Raw genomic sequence first — 25,293 nt, 5'->3', positions numbered from 1 at the left:
AGATGCCCTTCAATGGATGTATATATAAAGAAAATATTGAATATTTACACAACAGAGTACATTATTTCAGCAAAAATAATGAAATCCTGTTGTTTGGGGCAATATCGAAGAAACTGGAGGTTATTATGTTAAGTGAAATAGAAAACACCACATGTTTTCACTCATTTGAAGAAATGTCAATCTTGTGGAAAACCAGAAGTCACTAGAGACTGTGCAGGACTAGGAGGGGGGTGAAAAGAAGTGAAATAAGAGGCAGCAAAACACAGACTTAAGGAATTACTTCTGGTTCTTCTTTAGCAGAGTAGAGTAACTATAAGTCAAAAAAAAAATCTGTGATATATTTCAAAATGACTAGAAAAGTACAAAATTCCCAACAAAGCAAAACAATCATTGGTTGAACAGATGGAAATACTTTTTACCCTGAGTTGATTATTATACTTTGTTATACATTTGTTAAATTAACATAATGTAACATAAAGATGCACAAATATTATTGAAAATTATAATAAATAAAATGATAATAAAGAACACACTTAAGTACATATAATGATTGAGAATGAAACAAATCATTTCAATCACAAAACATGCTAGGAACAATAATACTTGAAGGACAAATGGTAATCTATCTCCTGATAAAGTCATTTTTGTCTAACACAGGTATAAAGGTATGGTAATAAAGATGACAATATCTTCTCTAAAAACAGAGGATATGGGTCATTTACAAACACTTTAGCTTAATCATGGTAAAGGTGATAGTCATGTCAGGTATCTAAGTGTGAATGGACCATCAAGAATATTGCTATCCAAGAGTACATATCCAAAATAGACATAAGGTCTGCTCTACTTCCCCCCAATCCTGTCCACTGATTCATTAGGTTGCTGTGTTCCATGGCTAGTGTCATTACTAAGATGTTCTGGTGCTGAAGCTGGAGTTATCATCTCCCAAAATCAGGATATGAGATGATCATATATCCCTACTTAATTCTCTGCAGCCCCCAATCCCATAAATGTCTCAAATCCTCATCATGCCTTTAAGGCCTCTATAATCCTACATGATCTTTTCAGCTTCATTCCCAAAGTGTCTTTCATCCTAGTCTCTGCTCCAGCTTCTCTGGAGATCAACAAGATGTGCCATGCACTCTGGTTCTGTGAACTCATCACTCAGGATCTCCTTCCAGGAAGAACCTGCTCTCCAGCAGTGAGGAGGGCACTCTGCAGATAGCCTCTAGCCTCCAGCCTCCTCAGTGTCTTGCCTCAGACTTAGAGCTTCTTCACCCCTAGTCTCACCTTCCAGAACAGTTGACAGACCACAGACTGAGCTGCAGGTCATCAAGGTGAGGTCGTTTCAGAGTTACTGTAAGGGCAGCACCCACTCCAGCCTCCTGCTGGCAGTGCTAAGGATTGACTGGGCTTGCAGAGCGGTTTGATACCTCCTGTGCAGTCCAGCTTTCTTCCCCTTCTTTTCAGTGGTGTTGAGCCCTCATAAAGACTCTGCACACCAAACTCCAGCTCAGCATCTGCTTCCAGGAAACCCAATCATTAACATGTGCCCCTGTGAGAATGGTTCTCTACTTCATTCGCTCATCTATCCAAATCTTCTTTGGGGTCCAGCTTGAATGATTCTTCCATGAAACATTTCCTGACACTTTCATTCAGGGATAATTATTCATTTTACTCTGTGCCCCTGAATTATGCTCATACCTGTATGTAGTAAGTGATTCGTTTTTTAATATTAAAGTTGGTGCTTTAAATTGAAAGTTTATTGAGAGCATAACCTAAGCCTTATTCAATTCTGTCTGCCCAACAGTGCACAATGGACAAGAGTTATGAATGAAGCAATAACCTAATGCATGATCTGGAATCTACCCAACCACTTTATTTTACCTTCTTCCTAAAAACTGAAATGAAATCCAGCCAATATTTTATCTACAGTGCTTTGTGCAGATAGCCAGTCCCCTTCATTTCTCATCTTATGTCATATGTAGCCTCTACTTTCTGATCTAGCCAAGTAAACCTTTGCAAGGTACCTGCCTACTCCTGTCTTTAAACCACCACAATCTTGAACTCTCCCTAGTCAGAGGTCAGTGCTCACTGCATTACTGAGACAATTCTCAATGAGGTCACTAATGGCTCTTATGTTACTAAATCCATTGGGTATGTCTCAGTTTTTAATCTTACTTGACCTCTCAAAGCAGTCAACACAATTGACCATTTAATCAATAAACAAAGGAATAAATGAAAACAAAACTCTTCTTGTGATGTTTTCTGTTAGTCACTCTCCTGGCTTTTTTCTTAGCTCACTGGGTGCTTCTTCTTTCTCCTCTACTGCTTCTTCTACCTCTGCTTGACCTCCAGATATTTTTGGTTCCAGGGTTTTGTTCTTGGGACTCTTCCTCACCCTCCTAAGTGAGCTTATCCAGATATTGACTTTAAATGTCAATATTATCTACAGCAATCCCACCTTACCCATGGATTTGCTCTCCACAATTTCAGTTACCCACAGTAAATCATGATCCAAAAATAGCAAATGAAAATATCAGAAATAAACAATTCATTAGTTTCATATTACACACCACACTGAGCAGCATGGTGAAATCTCACACCATCTATCTTCATCACACCTAGGACACAAGTTAACGCCCTTTGTACATCATATCCATGCTCTACACTACCCACCCATTAATCACTCACTAACTTGCTTAGTTATCAGATCAATTGTCACAAGATCACAGCACTTCTGTTTAAGTAACCCTTATTTTACCTAATTGTGGTTCCATAGTGCCAGAGTAGTGAGGCTGTCAGTTCAGATTTGCCAAAGAGAAGTCATAAAGTGCTTTCTTTAAGTGAAAAGATGAAAGACAGTAGGAATTTTGAGAAAAAAGAGAAACCACATTCACATAATTCCTATTACAGTATATTGTTATAATTGTTCTATTTCATTATTAGTTATTGTATTGCCTTAATAGTTTATTGTACCCAATTTGCAAACAAAACTTTACCATAGGTATTGTCTATATAGGAAAAATAAAAAAACAAGTATGTATTTGGTTTGGTACTCTGTTGTTTCAGGCACCCACTGGGGGTCTTGGGGCATATGCCCTGCAGGTGAGTGGGCACTCACTCCTGTATATGCTGATGACTCAGCTCTTGATCCCTAGCTCCCCTCTCATTTTTCACTGAGCTCCAGACTTGTGCATAGGATATCTAACTGGCATCTCCGGTTTAATGCAACCAAAATAAAAAAAAGTCTATTCCTGAAACAACGATCCTGCTTCTTCCATAGTCTCCATTTGTAATATAGGGGATCATCATTTGCCTGTTGTGCAAGTCACAAATCTGCCGGTTATCCTTGACTCCTTCCTTCTCTTGCTTTTCACATCTAAGCCCATCAATAGGCACTGCCACTTCTACCACCAAACATATTTTCCTATCTCTCCATCTCCAACACCACCACCCTGTCCAAGGCTGCAAAGGCTTCCTGTGGATCTCCCCACCTAATTTTCACTTCCCATCCCCATCCACCATGCTGCACTCACCCTGGTTTTCTTTTTGTTCTTTGACATGAAGTTCATCCTGGTCTTAAAAAGTAGAGGTTTTTTTCTCCATCTGAAACACTGCAGCCTAAACCTTGCAGGGTTAATTACTCCTTATCATTCAAGTCTCATTTCAGTTATCACTTTCAGATAAAAGTCTTCTCTGACCATCAGATGTAAGCTATGCTTCATGACTTCCACCATTAGGCACTAGCACTTTTTTACTTCCTTCCTTATACTCATGTTCATTTCTCAGATGTTGTCTGACTGCCTGCCTGCTTGCCTATCTTCTGTATCTTACTCATCACTGTATTTCTAAAACCCAAAAGAGCCTGGTCGCATAGGAGATGCTCAACAAATGGTTACTGTATGAGAACAGATTAAGATTAATCTTCGGAATGGCAGCCACACAAGACACCAACCGCTGAAAGCAAGAAGCTTTATTCACTTGACCACAGCTACCTTCCCACACTGAACTGCAATGTCTTTTCAATTATCTTTTATGCTCTTTGTTAATTCCTTGAGGATGAGGACAACCTACCTTTCTATTATTACTAACTAGCATAATTCTTATCCTAAAAGTAAGTACACTATAGATATTAGTTTAAAGATCTAAGAAGGGAAGATGAGGATGAGAAGGACATAGTGTGACATAGAAGGCATGGATAAACACAAGGAGGGCTCTGGAAAGACCACAGCACTACTGCAGTCAAGAAAAAATTGTTGGGGTTTGCTGGGAGGAAGAGGAGAAGCGCGGCGGGTCGCTTGGTCTAGGAGTGACTGCATCAGAGCCACAGGCATTGCCAGAGGAGGAGGCAAGTGGTGAGTTGTTTGGACTCAAAGCGACCGCTCCTGAATACTGGTGGCCTGCCTGGAGGAGGAGCGCAGTGGGTCGCTTGGTCTCCGAGCCACCGCTCCTGAACACCTGGGGGGCTGCCCCGAGGAGGAGGAACAGGGCGGGTCACTTGGACTCGGAGTGACTGCCTAGGGCTACGGGCGGTTGGCGGGAGGAGGAGAGGTGAAGTGAGTTGCTTGGACTCCTAGTGACGGCATCGGAACACTGGGCGGCTGTCCAGAGGAAGAGGTGTGTGGCGGGTCTCTGGGTCTCGGAGCTATTGTACGGGGCTCCAGGTGGCGGCTCAGAGGAGGGGCCACATAGCCAGGCATTTGGTGCAGAGCAGGGTCCCAGGATCTAGGCGGTTTCTTGGTGGAAGAGCCGCACATAGACACGCCTAGGGGCGGAGCAAAGTTTCCAGGACTGCGGGCAGATTCTCTGAGGAGAGGCAGCCTAAGGAGACTCGTCTGCAAAGGGTGAGGCTCCCAGGCCCAGGAGGTAGGTCCGGGCCCCTGGGAAGGTTGCAGAGGAAGACAGCCCAGCCCAGGCAGTAGTTGTAGATTGAGGGGAACCTCTAGGAGGGGAACTGACCAGCGAGACCTCCCCATCGGCTGAGTCTTCCCCGCCGGGTGAGGTTTTCCCACAAGGTCGGTAAAACCAGAGACACAGGCACAAACAGGCCTTGCCTCAGCCTGCAGCCTAGTTCCCCTTTGGGTGAACATTGGTCAACAAGTGGAGGCACCTTTGCCCACTATCAGGAAATATACCCCATCTGAGGGTCACCATCCCTAGAGAGGCAGCTTCCTTGTGGAGCACCGCATTATCAACTTCCTCCAAGATTTCAGGCTACTGAAGGATAAGAGGGGATATACTAGAAATCTTCAGGGACATTATAAGTCAATAGAGGAAATCTGCAATATCTTAATGATCCACTGATTCCTGAACAATATGAGAAAACAAGGGAAGAAAATCCCCCAAACAAATCTAGATGTTACATCAATAAAATTCAACGACAGCATGGCAGAAGAAATGACAGAAAAGGAGTTCAGAATGTACATAATTAAAATGATCAGGGAAGCAAACGATGAGATGAAAGAGCAAATGCAGGCATTGAATGATGAGACGAAAGAACAAATGCAGGCATTGAATGATAGCACCAATCGACAGTTAAAAGAGCAAATACAGGAAGCAAAAGATCATTTCAATAAAGAGTTAGAGATATTGAAAAAAAACCAAACAGAAATCTTGAAATGAAGGAAACAACAAACCAAATTAAGAACTCCATAGAAAGCATAATGAATAGGATAGAACACCTGGAAGACAGAACCTCAGATATTGAAGAAAAAATATTTAACCTTGAAAACAAAGTTGAACAAACAAGATGGTAAGAAATCATGAACAGAATCTCCAAGAACTATGGGATATCATGAAAAGGCCAAATTTAAGAATTATTGGGATTGAGGAAGGCTTAGAGAAACAAACCAAAGGAATGAACAATCTATTCAATGAAATAATATCAGAAAATTTCCCAAATCTGAAGAATGAAATGGAAAATCAAGTTCAAGAGGCTTATAGGACTCCAAATGTACAAAATTACAACAGACCCACACCAAGGCATATTATAATGAAAATACCGAACATACAAAATAAAGACAGAATTTTAAAGGCTGTGAGAGAAAAGAACCAAATTACATTCAGGGGGAAACCAATATGGATATCAGCAGATTTTTCAATCCATACCCTAAAAGCTAGAACGGCCTGGAACAACATTTTTCAATCTCTGAAAGAAAATGGATGCCAACCAAGAATCTTATACCCTGCAAAACTTACCTTCAAATTTGATGATGAAATAAAATCATTCCTTGATAAACAAAAGCTAAAAGAATTTACAAAAAGAAAGCCAGCATTACAGAATATTCTCAGCAAAATATTCCATGAGGAAGAGATAAAAAACAAAGAAGCAAATCAGCAAAGGGAGGAATTATCCTAAAGGAACTGTCAAATAAAGGAGGAACCAAGTTGTGTCAAAATAAATAAATAAATAAATAAATAAATAAATAAAGTTTAAAAAATGAACCAAATGACCGGGAATACAAATCATATCTCAATAATAACCCTGAATGTTAATGGCCTCAATTCATCAATCAAAAGACATAGACTGGCACATTGGATTAAAAAGAAAGATCCAACAATATGTTGCCTGCAAGAGACTCACCTCATAGAAAGAGATACCTATAGACTAAAGGTGAAAGGATGGGGAAAAACATACCATGCACATGGACTCAGCAAAAAAGCTGGAGTATCTACCCTCATTTCAGATAATGTGAACTTCGAGCCAATGTTAGTCAGAAGGGATAAAGAAGGACATTTCATATTGCTTAAGGGAAGCATAAATCAGCAAGATATAACAATCATAAACATCTATGCCCCAAACAGTAGCTCATCCATGTATGTCAAACAAATCCTTCTCAATTTTAGAAACCAAATAGACCATAACACAATAATACTAGGTGATTTTAACATGCCTCTCTCACGACTGGACAGATCTTCCAAACAAAAATTGAACAAAGAAACCATAGATCTCAATAACACAATCAATAATTTAGACTTAACAGACATTTATAGAATATACCATCCAACCAAGAGCGAATACACTTTCTTCTCAGCAGCACATGGATCCTTCTCTAAAATAGACCATATATTATGCCACAAAGCTAATGTCAGCAAATACAAGAAGATAGAGACACTACCTTGTATTCTATCAGATCATAATGGATTGAAGTTAGAAATAAATGAAAGAGTAAAAAACAGAAACTACTCCAACAACTGGAGATTAAACAATATGCTATTATATGATGAATGGATAACAGAAGATATTAGGAAGGAAATTAAAAAATTCTTAGAGGTAAATGAGAACAAAGAAACATCATATCAAAATCTCTGGGACACTATGAAAGCAGTACTTAGAGGAAGATTTATTTCATGGAGTGCATTTAATAAAAGAAGTAAAACTCAACAAATAAACGACATAACACTACAGCTAAAAGCCCTAGAAAAAGAAGAACAGACCAACACCCAAAGTAGTAGAAGACAGGAAATAGTTAAAATCAGAGCTGAAATCAACAAAATTGAAACAAAAGAAACAATACAAAAAATTGACAAAATAAATAGTTGGTTCTTCAAAAAAATAAACAAAATTGATAAACCTTTAGCCACACTAACAAAGAGAAGACGAGAGAAAACCCAAATCACTAAAATTCGGAATGAACAAGGAAATATCACAACAGACACGAATGAAATACAAAACATAATTAGAAGCTATTTTGAAAATCTATACTCCAACAAAATAGAAAATTTCGAAGACATCAACAGGTTTCTAGAGACATATGAATTGCCAAAACTGAACGAGGAGGACATACACCATTTAAATTGACCAATCTCAAGTATTGAAATAGAAGAAGTTATCAAAAGCCTACCAACAAAGAAAAGTCCAGGACCAGATGGGTTCTCAGCTGAGTTCTACAAAACCTTTAAAGAAGAGCTCATTCCAATACTTCTCAAAGTATTCCATAAAATAGAAGAGGAGGGAACCCTCCCAAACTCATTCTATGAAGCCAATATTACCCTGATACCTAAACCAGACAGAGACACATCGAGGAAAGAAAATTTCAGACCAATATCCTTAATGAACATCGACGCAAAAATTCTCAACAAAATTTTAGCAAATCGCATACAAAAACATATTAAAAAGATAGTGCACCATGATCAAGTGGGTTTTATCCCAGGGATGCAAGGTTAGTTCAACATCAGGAAATCAATAAATGTAATTCACCATATCAATAGACTTAAAATCAAGAATCACATGATTATTTCAATAGATGCAGAAAAAGCATTTGATAAAATACAGCACCCCTCTCCATGCTGAAAACACTAGAAAAAATAGGGATAGTGGGAACATTCCTTAACATTGTAAAGGCCATCTACGCTAAGCCCATGGCTAATATCATTCTAAATGGTGAAAAACTGAAAGCATTCCCCCTAAAAACTGGAACAAGGCAGGAAAGCCCTCTTTCACCACTTCTTTTCAGTATCATCCTTGAAACTCTAGCCAGAGCAATTAGACAGACCAAAGAAATTAAAGGGATACGAATAGGAAAAGAAGAACTCAAACTATCCCTATTTGCTGATGATATGATTATATACTTAGAGGAACCAGGATATTCCACCAGAAAACTTTTAGATCTCATAAGTGAATTCAGTAAAGTAGCAGGATATAAGATCAATGCACATAAATCTAAGGCATTTTTATACATAAGTGATGAATCTTCAGAAAGAGAAGTTAGGAAAACTACCCCATTCACAATAGCATCGAAAAAAAAAATACTTGGAAATCAATCTCACAAAAGAGGTGAAAGACCTCTACAATGAGAACTACAGAACACTAAAGAAAGAAATTAAAGAAAATCTCAGAAGATGGAAAGATCTCCCATGTTCTTGGATAGGAAGAATTAATATTGTCAAAATGGCCATACTACCAAAAGTGCTATACAGATTCAATGCGATTCCAATTAAAATCCCAATGATGTACCTTACAGAAATAGAGCAAGCAATTATGAAATTCATCTGGAAGAAGAAAAAACCCAGAATAGCTAAAGCAATCCTTGGCAGAAAGAGTGAAGCAGGGGGTATCACAATACCAGATCTTCAACTCTACTACAAAGCAATAGTAACAAAAACGGCATGGTATTGGTACCAAAATAGAAAGGTGGATCAATGGTACAGAATAGAGGACACGGACACAAACCTAAATAAATACAATTTTCTCATACTAGACAAAGGGGCCAAAAATATGCAATGGAGAAAAGATAGCCTCTTCAACAAATGGTGCTGGGAGAATTGGAAATCCATATGCAACAGAATGAAACTAATCCATATCTCTCACCATGCATGAAACTAAACTCAAAATGGATTAAGGACCTCGGAATCAGACCAGATACCTTGCATCTTATAGAAGAAAAAGTAGATCCAGAGTTTCAACATGTCGGCTTAGGACCAGACTTCCTCAACAGGACTCCCATAGCACAAGAAATAAAAGCAAGAATCAACAACTGGGATAGATTCAAACTGAAAAGCTTTCTCTCAGCAAAGGAAACTATCAGCAATGTGAAGAAAGAGCCTACAGAGTGGGAGAAAATCTTTGCCAATCATACTTCAGATAGAGCACTAATCTCCAGAATCTAAAAAGAACTCAAAAAACTCTACACCAAGAATGCAAATAATCCAATTGACAAATGGGCTAAGGAAATGAATAGACACTTCACAGAAGAAGATCTACAAGCAATCAACAAACATATGGAAAAATGTTCAACATCTCTAGTAATAAGAGAAATGCAAATCAAAACCACCCTAAGATTCCATCTCACCCCAATTAGATTATCAAGAATACAAGCAACAACAGGTGTTGGCGAGGATGTGGGGAGAAAGGTACACTCATACATTGCTGGTGGGGCTGCAAATTAGTACAGCCACTCTGGAAAGCAGTGTGGAGACTCCTTAGAAAGCTTGGAATGGAACCACCATTTGACCCAGCTATCCCACTCCTTGGCCTATACCCAAAGGACTTAAAATCAGCATATTACAGAGATACAGCCACATCAATGTTCATAGCTGCTCAGTTCACAATAGCCAGATTGTGGAAACAACCTAGATGTCCTTCAATTGAAGAATGGATAAAGAAACTGTGGTATATATATACCATGGAATATTATTCAGCCATAAAGAATGATAAAATTATGGCATTTGCAGGCAAATAGATGAAATTGGAGAATATCATGCTAAGTGAGATAAGCCAATCTCAAAAAACCATAGGACGAATGATATCTCTAATAAGTGGATGATGACACATAATGGGGGGTGGGAGGGGTTAGTGTTAAGGTTAGAGTTAGGGTTAGGGAGGGGGCAAGAATGGAGGAAGGAAGGACTGTATAGAGGGAAAAGAGGGGTGGGAGGGGTGGGGGGGAAGGGAAAAAATAACAGAATGAATCAAACAACATTACCCTATGTAAATTTATGATTACACAAATGGTATGCTTTTATGCTATGTACAGAGAAACAACATGTATCCCATTTGTTTACAATAAAAAAATCATAAACAAAAAGAAAAAATTGTCACCATATGTAAGCCAAGCCTCACACATGGAACTGAACTCAAGGACTTTAAAGTCTTTATTTAGAGCTCCTGCTAAGACACTCTCTAAATCCTTCATCATTATGAGATGTCATTGGTATGATATAGGAAGTCAAATTCCTAAGTAAGAGTCCCAGAGTGCTCAGCTATTTGAATTATTGGGGCTTATGGAAAACACCTCAGACTAAAGTTTTAATTCAACTAAAATAGTAGGTGGTGTGGATCAATGTATGTGGTGGTGTCAAGGCAGGTCAAAGATTTAGTTTCTGGCACAAAGCTTTAGCTTGTTCTATTTATCTTCTTCTTTTACGTCATGGCAAAGTCATTAAAATATTATGACCATTTGCCTGATCTGTAAGGTAGTTCTGGAAACATAAAGTCCAAATTATTACAGTTGGCACTCTGTGATAAAACCCATATATTTATCCACTTAGGATGTGGAGATAGAGTTTGCTTTGTTGTTTTGTTTTTAAATAGAAGAATTCCCCCAAAGAGGATACAAACTAATAGAATCTTCGTATTTTGAGGGCAAGAGACATGAATAGACATTTGTCCAAAGAAGACATACAAATAGGCAACATACAAAAAATGTTCCATATTGCTAACCATTAGGGAAATGCAAATTAAAACCACAATGAATATCATCTCACACCTGTAAGATGGTTATTATCAAAAAGACAGAAGATAAAAAATGCTGACAAGGATGTGTAGAAAAGGAAGCCCTTGTCCTCTGCTGGTGATATGTAATACAGGTATTGGAAAACTACATGGAGATTCCTCAAAAGTTAAAAATAGAATGACCATGTAACCCATGAGTCCCACTTTTGAGTATTTACCCAAAGGATTTGAAATCAGTTTGTGGAAGAGACATCTGCATTCCTGTGTTCATTGTAGTGCTATTCACAATAGCCAAGTTATATTATCAACCTAAGTGTCCAGATGGATGGATAAAGAAAGTGTGGCAGATTTATATAATGGAATACTATTTAGTCATGAACAGAATAAAATCCTGTGATTCATAGCAACATGAATGAAATCAGAGACTAATATACTAAGTGAAATAAGCCAGGAATAAAAAGACATATACTGCATGTTCTCATTTATACACAGAATCTAAAGTGATAAAACTCAGAAGTAGAGAATAGAATGGTGTTACCAAGCCAAATGGAAAGATAATCATCAAAGGGTGCAGAAATTTCAGACAGAAGAAATATGCAGGTTTTTTTCTTTTTAGTTCTGCAGAGTGGGTGAATACAGATAATAATAGAGTATTGTACATTCCACAATTGCTAAGAAAGCAAATTTCAAATGTTCTCAACACAAAAATGTTAAAATTTGTAATGATGGATATGTTAGTTTGATTTATTTATTCTACATTGTAAACATAGCATCATTTTACATTCCTTAAACAAATACAATTATAAATTGATTCATAATAATAATAATTTTTAAAAGACATCTGACATTTTTAAAATAGTCATGGAAGAAATAACTTCATTTTTTGCAAATAGAATGCCATCTAAAGAGTATGTGACCTCATCAATGGAATATTGAGAAAAGAAAAGGGAAAGGAAAGGAAAGAAAAAAGTCAGCATTCATCATTAATTCTGCAGATATGTACTAATACTCAGACCTCTTTTCTCCAAGGGAAAGTCATAACCCATTACGATGTAACAGAAATATAACAAAAGTTAAAGAGCAATCAAAGTAATATGTGCTGGGTATCAAACGTGTTGCTGCAACACAAAGCAAGGGATTTCAATGGAGGGAAGGAGGAGCGGGACCTGAGCAGAACCAAAAAGCAATGAAAACTACTACTCCCGAAATACAAAAAAAAATGGAGAAGAACATTACTTCCTGAGAGTTAAAGCATAAAATCAACACATAATTAAAGCAGTGATGAACATAGTCAATCCAATGAGACTATAAGTCTCCAAGTCTAGCCAACCTTGATTATAAACACAGTGAATTTATTAACATATCAAAAGAGAAATGCAAACAGTCAGTTAGCTCTGCCCATTCAGGCACTGTCCAGAACAGGGTACCAAGTCTAATTGATGCCAGGATCTCTTGTGAGGCCTTGCTCTGTTGACCACAAGCTAGCAGAGCCTGATGCCATTAGATATTCTACTCATGCAATTCTCCTTCTTCTGACTATACACTCATCAAGCAACTTTTTGATAATTAGGTTTCTCATGTAGTTTGCCTAAAGGGAACAATGTGCTGGTCAGGCCAACATGAACATCAGGTCTGCTCAGCAATTAAATTTCTCAATGTAAATGATTTCATTGACATTCTGATTTTATACATCAGTCTCTTGTGAGCTTGGTTAGTGCCAATCATCATCCCTGACTAGGAATAATTATAAGACACTGACAAAATCAATTTCAAGATCTCGCATAAATGTATACCATTGGTTTGGCACAGCAGCAAGTTCATTCAAGGGTTTAGAGACCACAGAGAGAGAGAGAGGAGTTTAGACAGATATGTTTTGACACAATTGTGTAGGGCTTTGAATATCACATTAAGGCATTGGAAACTAATTTTTGAGTAGTGGAAACACACTGGTGCAATTAGAATGGGTAAAGTAACATTACCCATTATTCACTATTATTCACAGATCCACATGCAACCCTACTTAGTGGGGTTCATGGCTTAATTGAGGAGTCAGCCCAGGAAATAACGAATTATGATGGTACAGTATTATAAGTGCACATATTATTCTGGGAGCATCAAGGAAGGGTACCTGAAGTTTACTCTAGGGATGATAGGAAATATAGCTCAGAAGAATGAACTTAATGTTTTCCTACTGGACTTTAATATTCTTTTGAATTTTCCCCTTTATTTCAGATATTGATTTAATTAAAAATATTTCAAAGAGATTCAGAAACAGGCTTGTATTCCTACCTTTCCACCAGATATTTCACCCTGGTGGGCCACAGGCATCCCAAATTCCATATTTCAAAACTTAAGCCTTAAGTTTCTCTGCCCTTCATACCCAGTCCAGCTCCTCCTGGTGTGTTCTCTACCTTGATGAGCATAACCACAACATTTAGTGGTTAAGGAGCAGTTATACCAGATTCTCTCTTCTGCCAACAACTTACAATCAACATACAATCAGTCCAAGAGCCTGACAGAGTCTGCCTCCTTGTTCTCTTATAACTCTCCTTTCCCAGGTTTTAATAATTTCTCAGTTGGGTCACTGAAATAGTCTTCTGAATGGTGCTTATCCTGCACTCTAACCAGCCTCTGCCCATTCCAATCTATCCTCAAGTTTGAAACTTGAGTGATAGTTCATTTAGTTATTCAGTATTGTGTTGAGGAGATTTCTAAACCCAGGAGATACTCTGGTGAACAAAACAGACCAGGTTCTTGCTTCTCATAGGCTTGACAAGACATTAATGATGTAAGCAAAGAAATAAAGCAGTTTTTAATAGTGATAAGTTCTATAAAGTAAATACAATTAAATGATGTGGCAGAGAGTGAATAGGAAATTGGGTTGTCATGAAGAGCTATTGGGCAGATAGCAACTGAGTTAAAAACTGGTTCATGAGAGGGAATTATCCAAGTAAAGTTCTGGAGCAAAGCATTTCAGGCAGAGCAATTACAAATGTAAAGCCCCTAAGATGAATGCAAGTTTAGAATGGCCAAGAAACAGAAAAGAAGTGTGGCTACAATGAAAGGGTAAAAGAAAAGGGGATAGGTGATCATATCAGTGAGGTAGAGAGAAGGCACCTATGTAAGACCCAGCGAATTTTAGTTTTAGGCCAAGTGTAACAGGAAGCTCTTTAAATTATGCAAATAGAAGAGGGGTCTGATGTATATGGAGAATGGAGTCAAGGAAACAAGGAGTGCAAGAAGGGAGACCATTCTAGAATCCACTGCAGTAGTGTCACGAATAAGGGCAATAGTAAAAAAGATGGAGAAGCAGGGAGCTTGGAGATACATTTTGAAGCCAAGCCAATGATACTTGCCAATGGGATATGAGAAAAAATAAGAAGAAATGAAGGACCTTTGGCCTAAATAAAACATGGTGGATATTGGAGTCATTTTCTAAATGAAAAAGTCTGTGAGGAGCTGTTAGAATCTTGAGAGGAAAAATCAAGAGTTTTGTATGACCAAATTAAAATTGAATAAGTATTATTAATCCAAGTAGAGATGCCAAATAATTGGATAGAAAAATATAAGATCAACTGAAAGGTCATTTATAGAGCTGTAGGGTTGGGAGCTGCTGATATATAGAAAATATTTAAATTCACTGGCCTAGATGAGATTAACTAAAAGTAGGCTCCAGCCTACATTCCAAGAAGACTCAACTGTATGCAGCAAAATAGAGAGACCTGAAGTGCTTGTCCTGGAAGTGGTCTGGTGTGAGTAGAGTGTCCAGCAGGCCCCTGCGTGAGTGGTGGGAGGCATGAGAGTCAGTGCTGAGATGGAGAGAAATGATGCTGGTAGGTAAGAAAAAGCAAAGCCACCATGGGTTTGTGTAGCATCAATAATACTAATAGGATGCTAGTTGTTATAGTTTGGATGTGATGTGTTCCCAAAAGCTCATGTGTGAGACAATGCTGGAAGGTTTAGAGGAGAAAGGATGTGGTTTATGAGAGCCTTGACCCAATCAGTGAATGAATCCCCTGAAGGGATTAACTGAGTGGTAACTGAGGTGGGTAGGGTGTAGTTGAAGAAATTGGTCACTGGGGGCATGCCTTTGGGGTATATATTTTGTATCCAACGAATGGAGTGTCCCTCCATTCGTGATCATCATATGAGTCACTTCCCTCCACCACACTCTTCCACCGTGATGTTCAGACTCACCTCGAGCCCTGAAGAATGGATATGGCCTTCTATGGACTAAGACCATGAGCCCCCAAATAAACTTTTCCTCCTCTGAAATTGTTCTGGTCAGATCCTTTAGTCACAGCAGTGAAAAAATTGACTAAAACACCACATAATTACCTGCTTTTCCTGCTAGACTGCAAGCACCATGGGCAGAAAATGAGCTTAGTTCATCTTTGTTTCCTTGTTCTTAGAAAAGTACCTGGCACATAAGAAGCACACAATAGGAATATTTTTCTTCAAATACCTTGATTTAAAGGTGTTTGTGAAGTTCTGAGGTTGATTATCTTCATCATCAGGAACAATTTGTAGGTAGTGACATTTTAAAGTGCAAAAACAGAAAAAAAAAATAATAATTTCCCACATGGAGAATAAAAAGGACGGGCTAAGAATATTAAAGAAGTGTTAGTCAACATCTTCTTGTGGAAAAGAGCCAAAGTGATAAATAATTGACCACATTAGGCCATTTGCTCCACTCTGAGTGAGGAGTGTGTCAGGATTAGAGCACTTCTTCAATTAACATTTACATTCTGAAGAATTAGCCATTCAGGGCATTTATTTTTATTTCTCTTCATTTCCTTCTACATTTTGAGACCTTAATAAGTTTTCAAAGGAAGTTCTACAGATATAGATCTTTTATTCAATCTATTTTTCAAATCAAAATGGTTTGCAACCTCATCCAGACATTTTTACAACATGGGGCTCCTTTTAAAAAAAATTTCTTGAATGTTGTGTGTGTGTTTTTTTTTTCTAGCACATTTTCCTCATATTTTTCTATAATGATGAACTCCACCTTTAGATACTAAAGACTCCTTTACAGATACAGGCAGCATACTAAATATTTCAACAAGAAGCAGATATGAGAACTGCATTAAACTTAGGAGACAACAAAGTTTTTATCACAATAATTTGAGAAGTCCCCTCGATGAGAGCACTTTTAATTCCTAAGAGACCACGGTGGGAGTCAACACATTCTTGATGTGCTCATCATTGAGACCTGAAGCTGAAGTCTTCCTTTTGTGTATGGGCATTGAGAACTGAATCACAGAGTCATGGAGTCTCAGAATCCAAAAGGACCTGAAGGTCATTCCATCCATCTCCCGTATGTGAATGAATCCCCTCTACAACCTCCCTAGCAATGACTCTTCACACTCTCCCTGAACCTTTTCATGTTAGTGAATTTACCACCCCCTCAATGCCTCAGGTGAAAATAAATGCATCTTATTAAATGTCAGATAGTTTTCCACCTTGTAAAATAAGAGTTATTTTCAGTATTGTGAATGCTGCCATTTGACAAGTACTGTTCATGGGCTCTTCATCTGTCTTGTGGATAAAGAAAAAGAGGCACCAGAGTAACCTACGAGGCTTTCCTTTCTATGGACCTACCTATATATATGTTGCCACTTTCCAAAAAAGGTCTTAAATGAAATGACTTAACACACCTGAATGCAATAGAATTATTAAAATAGAACTAGAAATTCAAAGTCCTGAAAAGAGATTCTTGGGTCAAAGGCTAATACAGTTGCTGGCATTGAAATGAAATGTACCAGTGGTTTTCTACAAGTCAGTACAAAAAGGGCAACAGTGGATTACACATTTCTCTTTATCTAACAGAAGAAAGTAAACCAATTTTCCACCATATGAAAATTTTTCTTCTAAATTACAAGAGAAATTTCTCATGTATCATTTTTATAAAAGGGCTTTTATTTCTTAGTTTTATCTGTGTATTCATTTCCCTCCAATGTACTGCAGAGAACACTGCTGAACACCCCTTTCACTCTTACCACATCAATCCAACCCCGATTCTGTTGAGTACAGAAGATAAGGCATGGGGCCTGGAGACCTACTTTTTCAAAAATGGGCTGGGAAAACCTTGCACTATCAACATCACTTTTTTTGTGTGTGTCCTGGATCAATAGCTCCCACACACTCAATTCTTAGTGGATGGGAACCAATGAAACACCAGTGACCAGGAACAAAATGCTGTTTGTGTCACCCGAATAAGTGAATGGAATGTGCAGAACAGCCATAAGACTCTGGGCCTCTCAGGAAGATAGCAACAAAGCACAGGGTGATATTAAGGCTGGCCCTGCTGGGAGAGACAATACAGAGACCTGGGGGTTTCTCATCTGTTTATTTTCTTTTAACCCAGGGCAAGCATGCTATCACTGGGCAACCTCCCCTAGACCCTCTCATTTGTTCTTTTAATGTACCAATTGTGTTCCCAGTAAGGGCACTATAGAACCCTGCTGTCTGAAAGAGTTACAAATGGCCCTGCTGTGTCTTCCTACAGTCATGGCCCCATGTGGTTATGGGATACTTTCCCCTGTTCTTTGATTGGAGGTGGGGGAGGTATCCACAGAATGACCATTTCACCTTTACAGGTCTGGGTGGTGCCTGGGGCAACCAGAAAGGCCTCTAGTGAAAATAAATTACTTTCCTCACAGTGAACATCACAGTGGAATAGGTTTTACCTGGACTACCGGTTCCATCATTAAATACCTAATACAGTGAAGCACTGCTTAACAACAGGGATCTGTTCTAAGAAATTTGTTGTTAGGCTATTTTGGCATTGTATGAACATCATAGTGCACTTTCACAAACCTAGACAGTATAACCTTCTATACACATAAGCTGGACTTGTGTGTGTCTGATTACTTCTGGGCTACAAACCTGTAATCATGGTATGTACTGAATACTATAGACAATTGGAACATAACGGTGTTTGTGTGTTTAAAAGTATCTAAAAAGGTGTGTTTACACCAGCATCAGCACAAACATGTGAGTAATTGCACTGCGACATTATGACAATTATGACATCAATAATGATAGAAACTTTTTGGATATATTATCATCTTACAGGATCATTTGTAGCATTGTTGATCAAAATGTCATCATGTGGCACATGACAAGAACAGAAGACAGTGAGATCTCAACTGTCTTACATAAAACCAGCAAGGCCTGACTCCATTATTTTCTCTAAGACTAGAAAAGATACACCTGTAATCTGTGTTTCCACTCTCTAAATGTGTCAGCTCATTTGTTCAATTATTAGTGTTGAATCTCAATTACATCTAGAGATCCCTTGAGGACAATAGGCTACATTCAGTCCTCAGAAATTAGTCATTGTAGAATGCGACCTAGCAAAAGTAACCCCCACATTGCATGAAGCTGTGTATACAATAGACAAAAAAAAAAAAAAATGTATTCACAGGTTACCACAGAGAGAACGAGACAGATTTCAGACTCCTTCTAAAGAAGGCACCTACATTCTAAGTGTACCTTTGAATAACTTTATCTTTTTACAAAATTAGAATGAACTGAATGCACATCTGTTTAAAGCTGGCATATCACAGGCACATAATAGTCGACGCTCATGTACATGCTGTTGACTGGCAAGTGCAAATGAGTATGCTGATCATTATTGCACATCACGGTGTATTATGACATCTGACCACCAAAACTCAAAATCAAAGCTAAGCACAAAACAGCTACCAACAGCATAGTAGTCACTTCATATTTAGCCATTCCATGCCATAACTCCTCTTTTGATTAGCAGGAAGCCTGAGAATAGAGGGTAAAATAGAGAACTAGAATTACTGGCTAATTTTAAAATGCCATACAACCTTGGAGAAGGGGGAGCACCAGCTGAGATGAGTCCATATTTTCCCTTGGAGCATTTGGAAGTGTCCTAAAGTGCACATGATACATTAGTGAATGATGGTCTCTAAGACAGCCACTCTGCTTTTAGAAACTGAGTGACACAAACACATGGCATGGAAGAAGTTGGCATAGCAACTCTGCATTTGCAACAATGAGTCACAGAGTACCCAGGTGCATAAAACAACTACTTGAATATGTTCTCTTCTCCATAAGATGGTTAAATCTCAGAAAGCATTTGGGTTTGTTTTTTGTTTGTTTTTGTTTTTGTTTGTTTCTTATTTTGAGAAACAGGAACTCTTGGTCTAATAACTTAAGGTAGTTCTTAACTGAACAGGAAAGGTTATTCATTATTCCTGGAAAGATTTACTGTCTGTATTTTTCCTGTGTAAATAAGTTGACTTTTAGGCAGAAATAAGTCATTTCCATCTCACAATAGATATAATTCTCCATTAACTGGAAAATGGTATGCCCAAAGTAAGCTTTCTGTGTCTGTTAAAAAAATAAGACATTCACCAGAAAAGAACTGCTTACCTCTCGACAACAGGCCCCTTGAATTCTGGGTCAAATCTCCTTGGATCACCTGCATTTAAAACAAAGAACTTTTTAAGCATATAAGTCAGTGATATGGCAAGTAAATAAATATAAAACATTAAAAAAGATGGTTGTACATCTTGGCTAGTCCACTGCTCAGGGCAATGTGGAATTCCTAGAAGAGAGGCTGGGAAAAAGTGAGTGAGGACCATGTTCCATGTACCTGTGAACACACCCTCTCACTTTAATGATTACCAACTCTGAAGAGTGCATGCAAGGTACCAAAACTAGAAACCCTTCTGACCTTCAAAGCCATCGTACCATCTGCTACCGCTCAGTGTTGCTGTGGACCTGTGAGGTGTACAGTACAATGTGAGATGTCTGCTTATTCCTGCTTCCCCCGTGCTCTCAGCAATCAGTAGATTAGGCTTTACTCCAGGAAGGTCCAATGCTAGTTACTGTTGGTGTCTACCATACTGACTGTATAGTACATTAAATTATTATTATATAAATGCTGTTTTAATTGATTTTTAAAGATCTATTGGCAGATCGCATGCCATTTGGGAAGATACCCAGTTATTCATTATTGCATCGGGACTGTGACATAACACTCTTATCCTTAACAGTATAGATACTTTCAGAAGGACTTTTTTCTTGGCACATATACTATGTAGCAAGTAACAGTTACAAGCTTTGTAAAATCACTTCTGGCCAAATGTCTACATTTGAAATCCCCAGCCCTGGTGTTTCCCTGCAAGCAGCACTCATTGTAGGGATTTGTCACCGAAAGAAAGCTTGGTCCTGAATTGAGGACAGAATTTTAAAAGGAATTGGAAAAAAAATAACAGAATGAATCAAACAACATTGCCCTATGTAAATTTATGATTACACAAATGGTATTGCCTTGACTCCATGTACAAATAGAGAAACAACATGTATCCCATTTGTTTGCAATAATAAAAAAAAAGCAGTACAGAAAAAAAAATATTCCTGTTACAAAAAAAAAAAAAGAAATTGGAAGAAGAAAGATCTCTGTGTATCAGCAACCTGCCTGCCCTTCTTGCCTGTGCTGAGTGGAGAAATGAAGCCAGAGAACTCAGAGGCCTCCTCAGGGTCATCACAGTAAGAGAAGAACATCAATAAAGGAAGGTCAGATTTGCAATGAAAAATCCAAGAGCCAGGCAGTCAGTGAGTATTGGATGTTGAGAGTTCTGAGGAGATGGGGAACATACATTAGGCGTGGTCCTATCTTAGAGACGTTATAATTAGTTAGCAAGACTGACATATTAATTCTTTCAATAAATATTTCTTGATACTCTCTATATACCAGGCTATGTGTAGCAATACTTGAACAAAGAATATGCCATGTAAAGCAATTAGTAAAGTACAACATTTTATTGTTGCTATAGTTTGAATGTTTGTGTTCCTCCAAAATTCATGTTCAGAATTCCCAAAGACAGTTTTAAGAAGTGGGGCTTATTGGGAAGTGATCAATCCATGAGGGCTTTACCCTCATGAATGGAGGTACCCTCCTGTCATGGAAAAGGTTCCAGAGAGTCTTCGGGCCATCTCTTCTGCAATGTTGGCACATAGTGTTCCTCCTCTTAACCATCTTCCACAATGTGAAGACACAGCAAGAAAACATCATGTTGGAAGCACAGGATTCAGATACAAACATTTGTCAGTACTTTGATCTTAGACTTCCCAACCTCCAGGTGTATGAGAAATAAACTTCTGTTGTGTATAATTTACCCAGCCTAAGGTGTTTTGTTATAGTCACAGGTATAGACCAAGATGTAACAATGCCAAGTATTATGAGACTTCTGAGAGTGTACATTCCTTCAAGGAGCAGAACAGTCAAGAGATCTTTATTTGAGAGTTAGGTTTTTGTAAAAGACTGGAACAAAAGGAAAGGGAAAGGAGAAACATTCTGGGTTGGCAAAACAAAAATTCCATTAAATTTATTATCTCTATTTATTGACCACTTATTATGAGTACCAAGTGAAAAAAGTCACTGCTGAGAATCTGAAGAGTAGCAAAATACATTCCCTGTCTTCAACAAGCCAACAAGGAGATAAAAGAAAAGTCATTGTAATTATTACACAAATAATTACAATAAAAAGCAGAATACAATATCATAAGAAGGGTACAATGTCAGTGTTACAAGAATCGTAGGGAAGAAAAGACCACATTCTATTGAGGAGATCGGCAAGGAAGGGTTCCTAGAGCTACAGTTTTTTAGAGGAACAAGTAAAGTTTAGACCTGTAGAAATGAATAAAGTCACAGAGGCAGGAGAGAATATGTTTTTATGGGGATGGTGAAAAGATCAACCAGACTGAAGTGATGGATAATAGGATAGAAAGATAACAAAATAAAGCTAAATAGAAGGTGTGGTACCAGATTATATACAGCCAAAAGAAAAAAACAGGACTGAGGGTGTTGAGGGTGTAGCTCAGTGGGTAGAACACTTTTCTAGCATGTGCAAGGCCCTGGGTTCAGTCCCCAGCACCAAAACAAACCAACCAGGGATGGAACTTATTTTATACATCATAGGCTACAGGGAGCCAAAAAAGGATTTTGAACAAAGTAATGACACAGTAGAAGCAGTGCTTAATAGCCATCTAGCAGCAATCTGCATGCTGTGTTATAATGAGCATGGTCAAAGGGAGTAAGCAGCCATCTATTGCAATATGACAGGTGGAAGTCACGTGAGTCACTGCTCATGTTGTGGTACGGTAAAGAAAAGAGATTCAAGGTTCAACAAGAGCAGCAATGTGGCTTCGGACCCAGGAGTAAGGGTTCCGTGGTGAGGATGCCTGCTCACTGCTGCCCGTTAGCAGGTGCCCCTAGAAAGTCATTTCACTTCTGAAGTCTTGGTTTCCATTTTGTAAACAGAAATGATAATAGTACCTATCCCACAAGCTGTTATGATGATTAAATTTACTAACACCTGTAAAAGTGCTTAGAACCATCTCTGGCAGTTCCTAAGCCCCCGTAAATGCTTATTATTTCTCATATGGTTACATAAAAAAGAGAAGTAGAACCTGAGGAATGGTGAGACCAAGGACACAAAAGAGAGAAGTCAAAGATGGCCCCAAATCAAGTGACTCCAGATATTCTGGAAACTAATTCTTCATCATTCCTGGTTTCTTATCCAGTTTAAGGAAAGGTTGATACTATTAGAACAGTAAGTGGAAGAGTTTGTAAAGAGAAGTAAAAATCAACAAATAAACGACAACACTACAGTTCAAAGCCCTAGAAAAAGAAGAGCAGACCAACACCAAAAGTAGTACAAGACAGGAAATAGTTAAAATCAGAACTGAAATCAATGAAATTGAAACAAAAGAAACAATTGAAAAAAATAACAAAATAAAGAGTTGGTTCTTCGAAAAACTAAACAAAATTGATAAACCCTTAGCCACACTAACAAGGAGAAAGAGAGAGAAAACTCAAATTACTAAAATTCGGAATGAACAAGGAAATATCACAACAGACACGAGTGAAATACAAAACATAATTAGAAGCTATTTTGAAAATCTATACTCTAACAAAACAGAAAACCTCAAAGACATCAACAAGTCTCTAGAGACATATGAATTACCTAAACTGAACCAGGAGGACATACACAACTTAAATAAATCAATTTCAAGCAATGAAATAGAAGAGGTCATCAAAAGCCTACCAACAAAGAAAAGTGTGGGACCAGATGGGTTCTCAGCTGAGTTCTACAAAATCTTTAAAGAAGAGCTCATTCCAATACTCCTCAAAGTATTCCATGAAATAGAAGAGGAAGGAACCCTTCCCAACTCATTCTATGAAGCCAATATCACCCTGATACCTAAACCAGACAGAGACACATCGAGGAAAGAAAATTTCAGACCAATATCCTTAATGAACATCGATGCAAAAATTCTCAACAAAATTTTAGCAAATTGCATACAAAAATATATTAAAAAGATAGTGCACCATGATCAAGTGGGTTTTATCCCAGGGATGCAAGGTTGGTTCAACATCTGGAAATCAATAAATGTCATTCACCATATCAACAGACTTAAAGTTAAGAATCACATGATTATTTTGATAGATGCAGAAAAAACATTCGATAAAATACAGCATCCCTTCATGCTCAAAACACTAGAAAAAATAGGGATAGTGGGAACATTCCTTAACATTGCTCATAAATCCAATGCACTTTTATACATAAGTGATGAATCTTCAGAAAGAGAAGTTAGGAAAACTACCCCATTCATAATAGCACCAAAAAAATAAAATACTTGGGAATCAATCTCACAAAAGAGGTGAAAGAACTCTACAATGAGAACTACAGAACACTAAAGAAAGAAATTAAAGAAAACCTTAGAAGATGGAAAGATCTCCCATGTTCTTGGATAGGCAGAACTAATATTGTCAAAATGGCCATATTACCAAAAGTGCTATACAGATTCAATGCAATTCCAATTAAAATCCCAATGATGTACCTTACAGAAATAGAGCAAGCAATTATGAAATTCATCTGGAAGAATAAGAAACCCAGAATAGCTAAAGCAATCCTTAGCAGAAAGAGCGAAGCAGGGGATATCGCAATACCAGATCTTCAACTCTACTGCAAAGCAATAGTAACAAAAACGGCATGGTATTGGTACCAAAATAGACAGGTAGATCAATGGTACAGAACAGAGGACATGGACACAAACCCAAATAAATACAATTTTCTCATACTAGACAAAGGGGCCAAAAATGTGCAATGGAGAAAAGATAGCCTCTTCAACAAATGGTGTTGGGAAAACTGGAAATCCATATGCAACAGAATGAAATTAAACCCCTATCTCTCACCCTACACAAAACTCAACTCAAAATGGATCAAGGACCTTGGAATCAGACCAGAGACCCTTCATCTTATACAAGAAAAAGTAGGTCCAAATCTTCAACATGTCGGCTTAGGATCAGACTTCCTTAGTAGGACTCCCATCGCACAAGAAATAAAAGCAAGAATTAATAACTGGGATAGATTCAAACTAAAAAGCTTTCTCTCAGCAAAGGAAACTATCAGCAATGTGAAGAAAGAGCCTACAGAGTGGGAGAAAATCTTTGCCAATCATACTTCAGATAGAGCACTAATCTCCAGAATCTAAAAAGAACTCAAAAAACTCTACACCAAGAATGCAAATAATCCAATCGACAAATGGGCTAAGGAAATGAATAGACACTTCACAGAAGAAGATGTACAAGCAATCAACAGATATATGAAAAAATGATCAACATCTCTAGTAATAAGAGAAATGCAAATCAAAACTACACTAAGATTCCATCTCACCCCAATTAGAATGGCGATTATCAAGAGTACTAGCAACAACAGGTGTTGGCGAGGATGTGGGAAAAATGTACACTCATACATTGCTTGTGGGGTTGCAAATTAGTGCAGTGCAGTCACTCTGGAAAGCAGTATGGAGATTCCTCAGAAAGCTTGGAATGGAACCACCATTTGACCCAGCTATCCCACTCCTTGGCCTATACCCAAAGGATTTAAAATCAGCATACTACAGAGATACAGCCACATCAATGTTCATAGCTACTCAATTCACAATAGCCAGACTGTGGAACCAACCTAGATGTCCTTCAATTGATGAATGGATAAAGAAACTGTGATATATATATATATATACAATGGAATATTACTCAGCCATAAAGAATGATAAAATTATGACAT

General features: G+C 38.0%; 1 protein-coding gene across 1 annotated transcript in view; it reads right to left on the bottom strand.

Annotated features, from left to right (window-relative positions):
• The window catches only part of Slc44a5 (solute carrier family 44 member 5), a 351,400-nt gene that overhangs the window by 109,371 nt on the left and 216,736 nt on the right, over positions 1 to 25,293 (bottom strand). The window contains 1 exon segment of the mRNA XM_047562167.1: positions 19,586 to 19,634. Coding sequence (XP_047418123.1) covers positions 19,586 to 19,634 — 49 coding nt within the window.

This window comes from Sciurus carolinensis, chromosome 1 (assembly GCF_902686445.1).
Source record: "Sciurus carolinensis chromosome 1, mSciCar1.2, whole genome shotgun sequence".
Taxonomy (NCBI): Eukaryota; Metazoa; Chordata; class Mammalia; order Rodentia; family Sciuridae; genus Sciurus; species Sciurus carolinensis.
This window is presented reverse-complemented; position numbering and strand designations above follow the sequence as displayed.